This window comes from Symphalangus syndactylus, chromosome 5 (genome assembly GCF_028878055.3).
Source record: "Symphalangus syndactylus isolate Jambi chromosome 5, NHGRI_mSymSyn1-v2.1_pri, whole genome shotgun sequence".
Classification (NCBI taxonomy): domain Eukaryota; kingdom Metazoa; phylum Chordata; class Mammalia; order Primates; family Hylobatidae; genus Symphalangus; species Symphalangus syndactylus.
Genome location: NC_072427.2, coordinates 140,790,398 through 140,805,884, shown reverse-complemented (window position 1 = coordinate 140,805,884; position 15,487 = coordinate 140,790,398). Strand labels below are relative to the sequence as shown.

The 15,487-nt window shown below is 38.3% G+C and overlaps 1 protein-coding gene across 2 annotated transcripts in view; it reads left to right on the top strand.

The window, feature by feature from the left end:
- The first annotated feature begins 2,247 nt into the window (after positions 1 to 2,247).
- PTPRO (protein tyrosine phosphatase receptor type O) overlaps positions 2,248 to 15,487 on the top strand; it is a 260,435-nt gene continuing 247,195 nt past the window's right edge. For both annotated transcript variants that reach the window (XM_055280533.2, XM_055280532.2), the window contains exon 1: positions 2,248 to 2,590. In XM_055280533.2, the coding sequence (XP_055136508.1) occupies positions 2,516 to 2,590 (75 nt within the window). In that variant the 5' untranslated portion in view covers positions 2,248 to 2,515. The remainder of the gene's footprint in view (positions 2,591 to 15,487) is intronic.

The window sequence follows — 15,487 nt, the reverse complement described above, 5'->3', positions numbered from 1 at the left end:
TCACTTTACAGCCACTTCTGAGGGTGAGTGGGAATAAAATGCTGCTTCAGGAGCACCAAAATCAAAAGAAAACATATTAAACCAAAGTTCCTATAAGTGCAATCCCAAGGATTAAATGTTCAGATAGCCCGTAAGTCTAACCCAGAGGGAGGGAGGAGCAGTTAACGTTTTCTCAAAAGAAAGAAAATGTCCAAACCAATGAAGAGTGGACATGAGGGACCTGAAGAGAGCATGTGATGGGAAAGTGAAAACAAAAGAAGCTTCTAAAAGAAGACACCAAGGATAATATTCTCACATAAATTCAGACCATTATTCTATATTTTCATGCATATGAATTTTGGTACATATTTCATGCATATGAATTTTGGTACATATATACATATATGTACACACATATGTATACATATACATATGTGTGTACATATACACACATGTACACACATATGTGTACATATACATATGTGTACACATATACATACATGCACACACATATGTGTACACATATACATACATGCACACACATATGTGTACATATACATGCATGCACACACATATGTGTACATATACATACATGCACACACGTGTGCATATACATACATGTACACACACGTGTGCATATACATACATGTACACATGCACATATATACATATGTACACATGCATATACATATATGTGTATATACATATGTACATGTATATACACATATGTGTATATATACATATTCACACTTATGTAAATATATTCAATCTAAGGCTTCCTTAAGACACATACATACAACAACCAAATGATTAGTGGTTGGTCATTGTTCATGCAGCAAAAGCTGAGTAAACACAGCTCTGGATCCTTTTCTCAGTCCACCACTCCCTAGCTGTGTGACTGACAAAGTCTATGCCTGAACACCTACATTCATGACCAGGGTGGCCTTTCCTGTCTCCTGTTGCCCGAGCATATGTCTCAGGTATAAATAAGTTCCAATACTGACGGGCACAGCAAGGGTAATTTACTTGACAATAAGAAATGATTTTTATCTGAACAGTGCATACCAGAGTTGATTTCGACAGACTTATCTTTAAAAAAGTACACATAACAAAAAAGGAGACAAGTAGTAGATTGGGGCCCCACAGCTTGAAAGTCGTTGCTTGTGATTCTAAAACATCCCAGTAAAATTATTCACAGATAATTGTTAAAAAAAAATAACTGTACATACCGTTGACACTTGGACAACACAGAGAATCACGCAGTTGAAAATCCACATATAACTTTGAACTCACCAAAACCTTAACTACTAATAGCCTACTCTTGACCGGAAGCCTTACTGATAACATAATAAACAGTTGATTAAGACACATTTTGTGTTGTATGTATTGTATACTGTATTCTTACAACAAAGTACGCTAGAGAACAGAAAATATTATTAAGAAAACCACAAGGAGGAGAAAATACATTTACATTCATTGAGTGGAAGTGAATTATCATAAAAGTCTTTAACGTCATCCTTTTCAGGTTGAGCAGGCAGAGGAGGAGGAAGAGGGTTTGGTCTTGCTGTCTCAAGGCTGGCAGAGGTGGAAGAAAATCTGCATATAACTGGACCCAACAGTTCAAACCCGTGTTGTTCAAGGGTCATACATGTAAAACATTGTGATTTCCTCCCACTTCTATATTCAGCTTCAGGTGGCCCGACACACTTTGGTATCAAAAGAGAATCTGAAACGTACAAGAACTGCGGATTTCAAATGGAAAACGTACATAATTGTGCTATTTGTTCCTGGGTGAGTGTGGGACGGAGAGAGTGAGAGTGTTGAAATGGGATGGAGAGAATGGAAGCAGTGGGGAAGGAGAGAAAATACCCTTCCTATCACACACATTCACACACTCACACTACACACTATTTCTACAGTCACAACTACCCAACTGTTATTGATCCTTTATAACTGCAATTGGGTACAGATGTAGGAAGATTGAGAGGGAACTGGGATCTGGCGCCTGGATTGCTCAAGAGGGGTCAGGGAAACCCCTCAGAACTCCTGAGACCCGGGTTGAGGCGGAGTCTGCAATGGGGGCTGTCCAGCAGTAGCAGGCAGCAGGCCGACCCTGGTGGAGGATTGGGAGGCTGCTGTCATTTTATGGGTCGGCAGCCAGAGTGACAGTGTCCCTGCTGCCAGAGGACCACGGCGGGCTGGGCGCGGGGTCCCCGCCTCTCGCTCACCACGCGGACCCCGCGCCTCCTCCGGCGGCAGCCTCGGTGGTGGCGGCGGCGGAGCCTCGCCCACTCCAATCCCCACCCTCTCCATCCTTAGTCATTAAAGAACAGCAGCGCCTGGCACGTTCTTGGAGGACCCCGGGCGCAGAGGAGGAAAGGGAGCAGGCGCAGGGGGACTGAAAAGGCAGCATGCGCTCGCCAGGAGCAACCTCGGCGCCCAGGGTCTGAGGCTGCAGCCCCAGTTCGCCATTGTGAGCCGCCGCCGGGGGCGTCCGCTAGCGCAGCCGTGCCCCCGAGTCCGCGTTCGCGCAGCGATGGGGCACCTGCCCACGGGGATACACGGCGGCCGCCGCCTCCTGCCTCTGCTCTGCCTCTTTGTGCTGTTCAAGGTAGGGGAGCTCCTCCACCCCTCCTTCCCAGCGGTCCGGGCGGCAGCCGCGCTCCGGCGCCCTCGCTCTGCCGTGGGGAGCGGCGCGCCCCAGGGCACGATGGCCCAGCCGCGGGAAGCGCCTGCCGTGCAGCCTGGGCGCGCGCTTTGTTGTCCATGCGTGTGCGTGTTCCTGGTGGTCTTGAGAGGTAGGGGGGCGGGGAAAGAATAAGGGAAGTTTGCTCCCTCTGGCTTTCGCCCTTTGTGCTCTTTTATCGCTGCTGAAATCCACATCAAAGGTGGGCTTGTTGGATCGTGCTTTCACAGGCAAAATGAGGTCACTTTCTTTTCTGGTTTCCTCTGCACCCCAACGCTGCTTAACCTTTCCGCCCTCCCTCGCACAGAATGTGTGGCTCCTTTGTCTTAATTTTCCTTACTGCTGGAATTATACACTGGGGAATGGAGGGGGACTGAACTCCCTGGCCACAAATGGACTGCCAGGGCTACGTTAGGGCAGAATTTTCTTTGAATAAGGAGTGTCAGGTAGAGCTTGGGAAGGATTCCTCTCCCCAACTCCTATCAACATCTTTAGAATTCCTTTTAAAAAGTCTCTAGACTTTCTCCACTATATTTACAGATGATACTACCCCTAGATTTAATGGTGGAAAAGTATATAATAATTAACTTTTTCCTGTCTTCTTTGGAATGTGCTACCCTGAGGTTTTACTCTGAGAAAAATGAAAAGCAAAGGAGTTGCTTTTGAAAAATCAGTTTGACAACTATACTGTACGTAAATGTTTTTGAAGAAATGTCAGCTAGATGTTTTCTTGGACGGCGATGTGAAATTCTGAAGTGATTGTCTATCACTCATGTCTTCAGTGGATCTACTTTAGTTCTGTCGTTAGTCTTTTCCCCTCTCCGCAAAGCAAACTCAAGAATGTCGACAGGTGACTCGGAGCTATCCTTTCAGGACCACAGTGATACCTACCCTAGAAATGGATGGCAGGTTAATGGATCCAAAGGTTTTCTTATTATAGAATCACTTCTTGCTTATATGCATCATTAATTATGAATGCCTGAAAAGAGTATAGTGGAACAGGACCAATGGATTAAGAATAGCATTAATTTTAAATACTCCATACTTTCATTTATCTTAATGAAAAATAGAAAAAAAATTTCAGGGGAAACAGCAACAGAATGCCTAAGTAAGACCCCAAATTATATTTCATATGTTTTTACATTTTTTAAGTTATCAATAATTATTAATTTTAAAATATGGTAAATAATAAGCTCAGTTATATGCTTTTACTATAGGAGGTTGTTCTTTTGTACACATCACAAATGCATTAGACTTATTAGGTTGTCTATTAGTCATTTTCTAACTATTTATCAAACTGTCACAACTATTTTACCTATGCAATAATTGTCATCAACCAAAAATGAGAAACCAAGTCACTACGCATTTTACCGAGCAACAGCTAAGAGTTACATGTATGACATCTGATTCAAACCTAATGTTTAGCACAGCTGCAGGTTTTTGCTTGAGTTATTCATAATGAGATAATTCCAGAAATAAGAGAATGACTTGGTTGGGAGTGGGGGTAAGGTTTTGCAATTAAAATAAAATAAATGTGGCCATTGTTTGACTTAAAACTCGATATTGGAATGAGAAAATGCAGTTAGTTATGGTGTAATGAAAATGTTAGTGGTTGTCATAGAGGTCCAGCCTGCTTCACATAATAGGTATATTCCTGAACATTGCAGGTAAATGTAAATTATGGCAAACTGCTTCCATGGTAAATACACTGGCAAAGTTTGCCATTTAAATAATTATTGTAATGGGACACATAATTTTGTAAGAAAAACCATTGTCCTTTATTTTATGTGAATGTAATATTTTTGTCACCTGAATATAAAATATATGAGAGAAAAGAAGAAAAAACTGTATATATTAAATATCGTCTATGTGCCGGGTTTTTAGGTATTTTACATATGTTATTTCATTTAATCCTATTTTGTTGCAGTTGACAAGAGTTGTTCAAAGTGGTAAATTGGGCACAGTGTAATGTCTTACATTTAGGGGATAGTATATTACATGGTGCATTGGGCACATGGTATAATCTCTTTATAATTTGCAGATACTTTTGAATTAAAGGTCCTGATTAAGTGCCAGTAAAATAGATCTACTCAAGCAGGTGGTGACTGGAGGATGAGAAAAAATTCATTATTAAATACCAAACTGCTAACTGTGTCTCAATAATAAAATCCAAAATGTTACACGTGTGCCGAGTCAGAAATAAAACATACTCTCAACTCTCCCTTGCCAAAATAATTTCCACAGTTTTCACTATAGTTAATACATTTTTCACTACTCCATATGTGTATCCTTTATATAAGAGTGAAAATCTTAAAGGAATATAAGACAGAGAAATTCAAGTATGAGGCTTAATTTATAGCTTTACATTTTCCACAACTCAAAAATAAGCAGCTGGATGTCAGTGGTGGAAAAGTAGGAAAGTTTGAATGTGTATGAATGGCTATAACCAGTTCCATTGAGGGAGACGAAATGTGACTGGCCAAGAAGGCCTTTGTGCCATCATTCCTTATCCATGGAGCAGTGATGAGCACATATAATCGGGCATCTCAGACTGTCTAAATCATTCACTGCACATTAGGAAGCTAATATCTGCATAATTTATCTTGCCTAAACACAATGTTGGTTGTGAAAATTTTTATTTTTATATCAATATTGATGGTGTATATAAAATAGAAGAAAAAAATGGAACTCTGTTATTAAATTGAAGGCTACTAATTTCTAAGTCTTCTATGGATGAATGCAAGGGAGGTATTTATCTGGCGAGCCTCGCTGTTGTGCGTCTTCCCATAATTCTCAGTGAAAGAAATGTAACTTCCGACACTTGTCCTATCTTTACTAAAGCCCTCCTAGAAAATGTCTTCCTGTATCAGTTTACTCAGTATAAGTACTTTGTCTACTAAGGTGCAAATCGTGGAATATGACATCATAGGAATTTGAAGTTGGCCTTCCCTGAAATGCTTTTTAGTAGTCAGCTGGAATATATTCCTAAACTCAAGGGCTTGGCATGTGTCCTTCTTTTTTAACCCCTTCTATTTCTATTTCTGCTTTTACCAGAGATATCATTGAAGAATATCAAATTTAAAAAGAGTCTTAATACTGTATTTTCTAAAACAGGTTTATATTTAATTCTATAATACATGAGTGTTATGATACTGGCCATTCTACTCTTATCCAGGGGAAATATCTGTTTTCCACGGTCTGTCTGCCTTTCTCTCCTTTCCTATGTCTCCCCTCCCAACCCCTTACACACACACAAAGAAGTTTCACTTTTTGTGGTTGAGGTTTCATCCATAAATTGCACAGTGTTGGCAGGTGAACCATAATCCTTTCATTTTGCTGGAGCAGCTTAGATCCTTTCCATCACAATGAAGTTTGCTGCCCTTAACTCCCATGTCATCTGACTCCTTTAATAAATCATATTGCCAACCTTTTGGAGAAATCTTTTTACATGTGACATCCCCAGTAGGTTAGCAAAAGCTCCCTGGGCCATGCTCCTACAGATGATCAAGTAATAATCCTTCCCACTGTGAACATATGTTTGCTTTTGTTCTTTGTTTTGTGAGAGACTATTGTTGTATGAAGGAATGGAAAATTTACATTACACCTCTGCCTCATTTTGGCCCAAAAGAAAATGCACATTTATGTGGATAACTGATTAAAAACAATTTGAGTTGTACTTTATTTTAAAATGTAACACTATTTCTACTATCTAAATATCCAACTTAAAGGTATTTAAACTTATAAGCAGATTTACTCCTGAACCTTATAAATATAATTCTAACTTAAGGCTTGAGGGGTTGTAAAAGAATGTTTGATGTCAGATGCAGTTGATGCACCTAAATAAAACATTGTAATTGGTAGCAGTGTGGCACAATAGAAGGCTTAACAACAATGACCACAAGTTCTCATTTTCCCCCTAATTTAATGCCTCTCCGTACACAGTTCCAGTGTTTCAGAAACATATCCCAGTGCAATGATGAGCTTTACTGTAAAGCACTTAATGTTTTCATTTAATTACTCCAAATATGTTGTAAATATTTTTGAAATAAAGTAATGTCTATTGTAATATTTCTATCTTCCATGGTGCTAGTATGTGGTGTTAGGAATTTAATAGAAGGTTAATAAAGAGATTTAAATTTTCTGCATTATATAAAAGCTCTGACTGAGAATTATGAAATATAATATTGACTTGTGAACACATCTTTAAGGAAAATATAGGAAAATTATCATTATGGGAATTAAATAATCATGACTACAATGCACTCATTACATTCAAATAGTAAAAATTTTACCAATCACTTATAGTAAAATCTTATTAAAACCATAAATTAAAATATCAATGTGTTATTTTTCCCCAAAATTTAATATTCTCAGTTGCTCATTTATTCATTAATGTTGCCTCACCTCTGTTTAATATTATTAATTAAAAAGTAGCAAATGACATACTAGGGGAAATTGATTTTTTTTTTTTTTTTTTTTTTTTTTGAGACGGAGTCTCGCTCTGTCGCCCAGGCTGGAGTGCAGTGGCGCAATCTCGGCTCACTGCAAGCTCCGCCTCCCGGGTTCCCGCCATTCTCCTGCCTCAGCCTCTCCGAGTAGCTGGGACTACAGGCGCCCGCCACCACGCCCGGCTAATTTTTTGTATTTTTAGTAGAGACGGGGTTTTACCGTGGTCTCGATCTCCTGACCTCGTGATCCACCCGCCTCGGCCTCCCAAAGTGCTGGGATTACAAGCGTGAGCCACCGCGCCCGGCCGGGGAAATTGATTTTTTTAAACTCTATGGGTGACCTACAATTTCAGCTAATACCCAGTTATACAGGTAATATTTTTGCCTCCTCTTCCACATCACCACTCCCCTATGATCACAACCAACCAGAACTGACCAAGATTTCTGCGTTCCTAGTAGAAATCCTCCTAACGTTTTGTCAGACATCACCCTTAAGAGATGAAGTCTTTTCTACACCCTGGTCTTGGTTATACCTATGGTAGTGTTTAATCCAAGGTCTTATAACCCAATTTCTTCAGAACTCTTCTATGGTCATCTTAAATACCCATTATATCAGCTCTTTTTGCTTAAATAAGTATGTAAGTTTTTTTGTGCACTGGTATCATTGATTTGAGGAACCCAAACAAGGTTAATGTGGCCCAAGTAAAGTGAGCAAGAGTGTGAATGGACTGGGATGAGTTTGAGTGGGTTCCTTCTCTCCTGGTGCTACTGACTCCAGCAAGTCCCATGGGTTTCTATCAGCCAATAAGAGGTGGCTCACGCCTGTGATCCCAGCACTTTGGGAGCCGGAAGTGGGTGGATCACCTGAGGTCAGGAATTCAATACCAGCCTGGCAAACATGGTGAAACCCCATCTCTACCAAAAATACAAAAAATAGCCAGGCGTGGTGGCAGGCGCTGTAATCCCAGTTACTCGGGAGGCTGAGGCAGGAGAATCGCTTGAACCCGGAAGGCGGAGGTTGTAGTGAGCAAAGATCACACCATTGCACTCCAGCCTGGGCGACAAGAGTGAAACTCGTCTCAAAAAAAAAGAAAAAAAGAAAAAAGTATATGTGAATAATCCCCAACCTCTCATGTAATCTGTTATCAGCGATTACTCCTAATGTTTCCCTTTTCCAAGCTTGTTCTAGGTCTTCAGAACACCGATCCCTAGGTTTTTTTTTTCCTCTGCATATTGTGCCTTTGAATTTATTTCTATGAATAGGATCATATCTTATCCTTGTGCCAGAAAAGCATTCGCAACTCTTTCAGCATCGAATTCCCCAATGAAAGATTTCTTCTTTCCTTAGACATTCTAGTTACTTAAAGGCTAGCTCCTTTTTCTTCTGAATATTTTAAAACCACCAAACAACAGAAGATGTTTGAAACAAGGTTGCAGGGATTTCTTGATAAAAGGTTTTTTTCTCTCCTTTTTTTCAGGATATTGAGATGAAAGGGAGAAAAGTGATATATGCTTGGAAAAGTATTTCAGAAACAGAGAATCAGAAATGAAAATAGGACTTCAAGCTTGAGAGCGGTATTGCAAATTATGAGTATGAATGGTAATTTCTGTAAGAAAATGAATATAGGGAAAATTAGAGAATGAAATGAAGAACATTTGATGAAAACAAATACACTGCAATTCTATTTATATGCAAATAAATGTATTTTCTTATTAAATACTCTATCTATTTGGTTTTTCAGTCTTTATAAATAGGAATGCTGCACTGTTCATTTTTCTAACAAAACTACTTCTATCTTAATGAAAATTTAAACTAAATAAACCTTTTTTTAATGTGATTTTTGGTACATTTACTAGCAAATTAAAAGAATAGGAATGCAATTTATCCACAAGTAGTGGTGCAAGATCAGAATTATATTAATAGTAATCTATATGAGATTTAAATGATGAATGTTTCCCTTTTTTGTGCTATTTCATTTTACTGTTTTCAGATAACTGAGAACAGTTGTTTTATTTTTGTTTTATTTCCTCTTTGTTTTATTTGTTTTATTTTCCTCTTTCTGCCCACTAAGTTTTTAATATCAGTGATTTATATAACGGGTGAGGAAAGGAGTCATATGACTCTACCATGCCCTCAATAGTGTTCCTTCATTATTACCCGCCATTGACCAAATTAAGTGCAGAGGAATTTCTGACCCTGGTTCTCTCTACCTTTAACCCATATCAGAGACCAATCATGAGCCTGCTGTGCTGATTCGTGTCTTGTGATTCTGTTGGTTCCACCCATAGGAATTTGTGATTGGCATGTACAAACCAGATGTCAGAGAATTCAAAAGAATTTTCAGTGCCCTTTGTGTCTTCCGTCCTTTCTGAAGTCTGATTCTCACCTCCCTGTACTTACTTTCTGAATCAATATTCTATTTTGATAAACTCTAGTATTCCTGCTTTTGGATCCTGGCATTAATTATAATTAACCTCTCCTTGTCTTTTAGTTTCCTTGAAAGAGCATCCTATAAACATTTTTTGGCTGACAAGTCTTTCCCCAATGCCAAAATGGAAAGATTGAGAAGCTCCTTTTCTTCTTCAATACTGTCTTTTGTATTCCAGAATAAAGACTCACTGCCCAATTCCATTTAGTTAATCAAACATCCATTAAGCATCTAATATGTGCTAGGAATTTTACTAGATATTATAGGTACAAAAGTGGATAATACTCAGTTGAGTCCCTGGCAGTGGCATAGTGGGAACATGGACACAGATGATGGTCATTAGAATATGGTGTTTTGTTTTAAGGAGGAAAATGTGGGCTGCTGGAGGAGAGACACTTAACTATTTAGTGGTTTGGGAAATGATTTCTTTTAAGATGATTCCTGAGCTGAGTCCTGAAGTATAGGTATGAGTTAGGTTTAAATATAAACACACATAGGCAGAGAAAACTGCACGAGCAAAGGCCCAGTGCTGTGAAAAGCATGGCAGAGTTTAGGAAAATGCAGATATATATCAAAGGCAATGAAGCCACAGGAGCCAGATCAGGGAGAGTTCTACATGCTGAGCCAGAAAGTAGGATCTCTGTATTCTCTAGGGGAAGAGGCCTTATCGAAGGGTTTAATCAAGGCATTAATGAGATAAGAGTTGCATTTCGGATAGAGCTCTTTGCCTGCAAGAAAGGCTATCCCAAAGGTAGAGCAAGCCTGGAAGAATTAAACAAGTAGGAGGTTGTTGTAATTATCCAATTAAGAGATGACAAACATTGGCATTAGGGTGACAGACAGTAAAAGAGTGGCAATGTTGAAAAATAGCTACATTGGCAAGACTGATTAGATGTGGGAAATCGGAGGGAGCAAGATGTAGGGTAATTTCTTGGTAACCAACCCTCTTGCCTGGAAGAGTAGCAGTCTCAAGATAGCATGTGTGCTAGATAGTCTACTCTTGAGATCAACTGTGCTGGATAGTCTACTCTTGAGATCAACTCACCTCTTCACTGTGCCCAGTGCCAGGAAGCTTCCCTCTATGGACCATTTCTTCCTGTTCCCTTGCCCTTTGGCTCCTAGTGAGTTTGGCCAATGGAAGGCACTAGCCAAAGATTACTGCTAGAAGGAGGGAGAAATCAAATCATTTATTCTCCTAGCCTCCACCCTGGCCAGCCCCCATTAGGCAATGGTTTCATTCTCTCTTCCAATTCTATAGTCAGCCCTTCTTACAAGGCTGATGTTCTGGCCAAATTCCTGAAACAGTTCTCTGTCCTTATCCCTTGAGAACAATAGCTTCTCCCTGCTTCTAGACCCTAAGTAGGTTTTCTCCATGCTTAACACATTATTTCTGCTCCAAACCTTGATCCCTTTGGCTAATCCATCCCTTCATTTCATTCTCTGGGATTTTCTTTTTGAGTGTCCTGCTGGGACCCTGACTGATATAAGACATGGTGGGTTTAGTGGTAGACCTTTGAGTTTGAAGAAACAAACAAAAACAGGTACTTGATATTAGCCTGAAGGGTAGAGGAGATGGAAGGCCTGGAGCTGTGAATGGGATCCCCTAGCAGAGAGAAAGGGAGAGAAGGGCAGTGGGCTGGAAGAGGGTCTTGAGAGGCACCGATTGTTAATGTCAGGCAGATAAGGAATCTAAGAAGCTGAAGGCACAGCCAGAGAGGTACAGAAGGAAAGCAAAATCAAGGAAACCCAAGATCTAGGAAATTTCAAGTGGAAGACTTGGCACACAGCATCTAATGCAACAGAGAGGTGCTATAAGCTAAGGTCTGGAAAATATCTTTATATTAGGAAATAGATAGACTATTGGACTCTGTGGAAACTGGGAGGTATAAATGCTTCTGGGAATTGAAGAATCAAAAAGCAGCCCCTTATCTGATAAGAGCATAGGTGCCAGGTGAGATCAGAGAGACCTGAGGTCAATATCAATTCTCCACTATGCTATTTACTGGCAGTAGGATGTTGGGAAAGTTATTTCACCTCTCTGGATTCCCTTTGTTCATCTCTTATACGTATGTCTTAGAATTATTGTCAGGAATAAATGGGAAAATGACCATAAAGTACTGGGAACAGTGCCTAGAATACAGTAAGCACTCAATTAATGTTATGTACAACAATAAACTGAAGAGAAAAATAGTAAAAATAGGCAAAGCAAAGTCAAAGAGGTAGGGCAATAAAAATGTGTACAGAGCAGCATTTCCCAAAATGTGCTCCCCAGTACATTGGAGGGGCTGGCAATACTCTTGTATTGAATGTTATTAAAAATGAATACCTTTGTGGTGACATGAATTTGGGAAATTATTAGTTCAACTTTGTTTAAACTAGTATTAACTTGTTTTTGTGTGCCAGAATTTCTGAGAACTTTTAATATGTTAACACGTATTGTATCTTCCACAGGAGAAATATGGTGTATAACATTTGCAAACTTGTTTGATTATAGTCTCCTCTTTCTTTTTTTTTTTTCTTTTTCTTTTCTTTTCTTTTTTTTTAGACAGAGTCTTGCTCTGCCACCAAGGCTGGAATGCAGTGACATGATCTAGGCTCACTGCAACCTCTGCCTTCCAGGTTCAAGCGATTCTCCTGCCTCAGCCTCCCAAGTGGCTGGGATTACAGGCATTCACCAGCATGCTCAGCTAATTTTTTTGTATTTTTAGTAGAGACGGAATTTCACCATGTTGGTCTTGAACTTCTGACCTCAGGAGAATAATGAATATGCTCTAAGAAACAACATTTACGCTCATATGCTAGATGCTTTATCTTTCCTTTAAGAAATGATAAATGTAACCTTAAGGATAAAGAAAACATAGCAGCAAGATCAACTGTAATTTAAATCTCAGGATCAGGAGAATTTGCTTGGAAAGCAATCATCCCAACTTTCTTATAAAACACTGATGTTGAGTAAAATGCTTTTGAAGGAAAATACGTAGATATCTTCCTTACTTTATGGATTGTACTAACTCTGGCTTCAGTAATTGTACATGTAAAATATTTCTTTGAGTTTTGAATCAAAAAATGAAACATACATTTTAACATCATTTTCCAACGTAATTATCTTAATATATAGCTTAACAGACCAATCAACTTTGTTCAGTATATATCATTGAATCATAAAGCCATATTTTTTCAAAGACCATCTAGTTCAAAATCTAAGCTGGTGCTTAGATATTGTCTCTAATATCACTGCTAAATTAATCATAAATGGTGACATTGCCAACAGCTGTAAAGCAGCCGTTCCACCTTTAGACAACAGTTTTGTTGTTTTGTTGATTTGGTTTGGTCTTGAGATTAACTACTTCTGGCTGTAGCGTTCACATGTTACTTCCATCTCGGTTTGACTTTAGTAGAGCACTGTATAGGAACTGCTTTCGCTCTCATGCATGTTATGAATAACTGCTTTGCCAACAGACCTGATGGCTTATAAAGATAAAATGTGAGAAGCTTGTCATCTCACTGTTCTGTCCTCATCCTCCATCACACAACTTTAAGCTATTTACACCAGCCTGAGTTTTCTGCCTATTGCCATTTTTTTCTTTTTTATAGCCCCAATAACAAATTGAGTAGAAGACAGTTTTTATTCTTCCTGAGGGTGTTCCATGATGAACCATGGTAAAGAGTTGGGAATGCTAGTGTGAGAAAAATGCATGGCACATAGTAAGCATTCTATACATGGAGATTTTATATTATTCCAATCTCTGCTCAAAAAACGTTTTTATTCAGCATGTCTTTCTGAACAGCCTGTCTAAAAATCATCCCTATCACTCTAACATTTTACCACTCTTACCTAAGCTGCTTTTTCTTCAGAGAATGTATCATTCACTACATGACATTACATTGTATATTTTATGATAACTTAGCTCCTCTATTGGAATATTTATAGGTTTCATGACAGCAAGGACTTTGTCCATTGTGTTCACTGTTGTATCCTCAGCTCCTAGAAGAGTGCCTGGCCTATGGTAATGTCCAGTGAACATTTGTTGAATGAGTGAACGAATGAGTGTTGAATAAATAAATGGAGTGAGGGAGGTCAAAGGGAAGGTATGGGACAGACTCGGGACAGAGGAAGAGCAGGATGCAGGTGTGCAAGCACAGGGAGTAGAGAAGCTGCACAGTGAGTTGAGCTAGGAGGGAGAGTATCAGGCAAGCGCTGCTGAGTCGGGGTGGGGAGGCAGTGGCATCAGGGTGGAGGATGACCTGGAGATGCCATTTTGCTCTGGTGGAGGGAACAGAGGTTTTATTACCACAGGTGAAAATGAGCTCGTTTAGACATCAAGAAAAATGTTCCTGACACTTTTTTTTCTCTTTATCAGGTTAGAGTAAACCACTGAGGACAAATGATGGGTGCCCAAGTCATAAATAGGTTCCCTTGTGTAATGAAGTAAAAACATAGCTTTTCTGATCATTTATTCTCCATCTTATTCATTGACTGTGTCTATAATTTACTTACTTATAAAAAATTTTTTCTCAGTTTTTAAAATGTAAAAATTTGTTTTTATCTTGGCTCTACAGTTTGAAAACGTCAAATTGAAAATTAATGTGGAAATCTTTTTTCTCTCGCCATGCATGTCAATATAACCAGATTGTCTCTAGACCTCAAAAGGCATTTCTGGAAACACACAACTAACTGAAGCTCAGGTGATAAATTGTTGTTTTTCTTCAAAACTGAAAACTTTTATGATTTCCTTTACTTTTGAAGATTTTATTTTTATTTTTTTAAATGCATATGGATACCTCATGGAAATTTTAAAAATGACTTTTTGAAAATTATTGTCTTTTCCTGGATAAAATTCCATCAGGTAACTTCTTATAGAAATAACTGGTAATTTTTATACTCAGTTGAAATACTAGGTGATAAATATTTTACTATGCAACACAGTGAGTTAAACATGCTGATTCATGAGTGCTACATACATTAAAGTGTTAGTACATATAGACCAAAAACCTGGATTGTCAAGATTTTCAAGTGACTAACATACAAAATATATGCTTAAGACAACTGCTATTACTTAAATAATTCAGTATTTCTCTGGTAAGTTGAAAGGTATTACTTAATCTTATAATACACTGATCTATATCCATAGTCTATTAACTGTACTGAAAAAGTACTGAAGTTTGGGTTAGCTGTAATTTTTATTCTACAACTTTAATTTTGTTTTTGTTTGTTGGCAAATCAATATATCATCCAAAGCCAAAAATAGAAGGAAAATTGTGATCAAATTATTTACACTGTCACATACATGACTGAAAAGAGTTTTTGCTCCTTCCTTTATAAATTTCTGATCAGGAGACTCACTTCTGGAGAGTATAAAAATAACATTAATAATTCTTTAATGTATTGTTTTCCTTAAAATTAATAATCTTCTTTTCTCAATATCAAATCAAAATTTCTGGAAACATTTGAGAACACATTTACACAAGTCTGTTTCTGTCTCTGGAGTGGTTACACTAGAATTAAGCTAAATGTCACACCTCATCCTGTCTCTGAGATAAGCCAGGAATTTCCAATTTTAGTCAAGTTGGTGATCCATAAAATAGATATCCTAGTAAAATTACTATGAGCTTTCTACTTACTTTGATATTGTGCTAATAACTAAAGTGTAATTATAAAAATTGAAGTGTTATTACTGCCAAATACCACAAAGTATAAGCATCACACTTATAATAATAAATATGGACACCATCACCTTAAGAAACATCTTCTCATTTGAATGTACTTAAAAGTCTTAGGTTTTTATCTAGGAAAAAAAATTGGCTACTAAAGTTCGTGAATGTTAAGTTGATTAATAAGATAAATAGTAAAAGACTGAGGGAATGGTATATCGTCTGCATGTAGTATTAAACATTGAGTCATATGGTCATCTCTTAAAGGATTATAGAAAAAAAGGTTATTATGA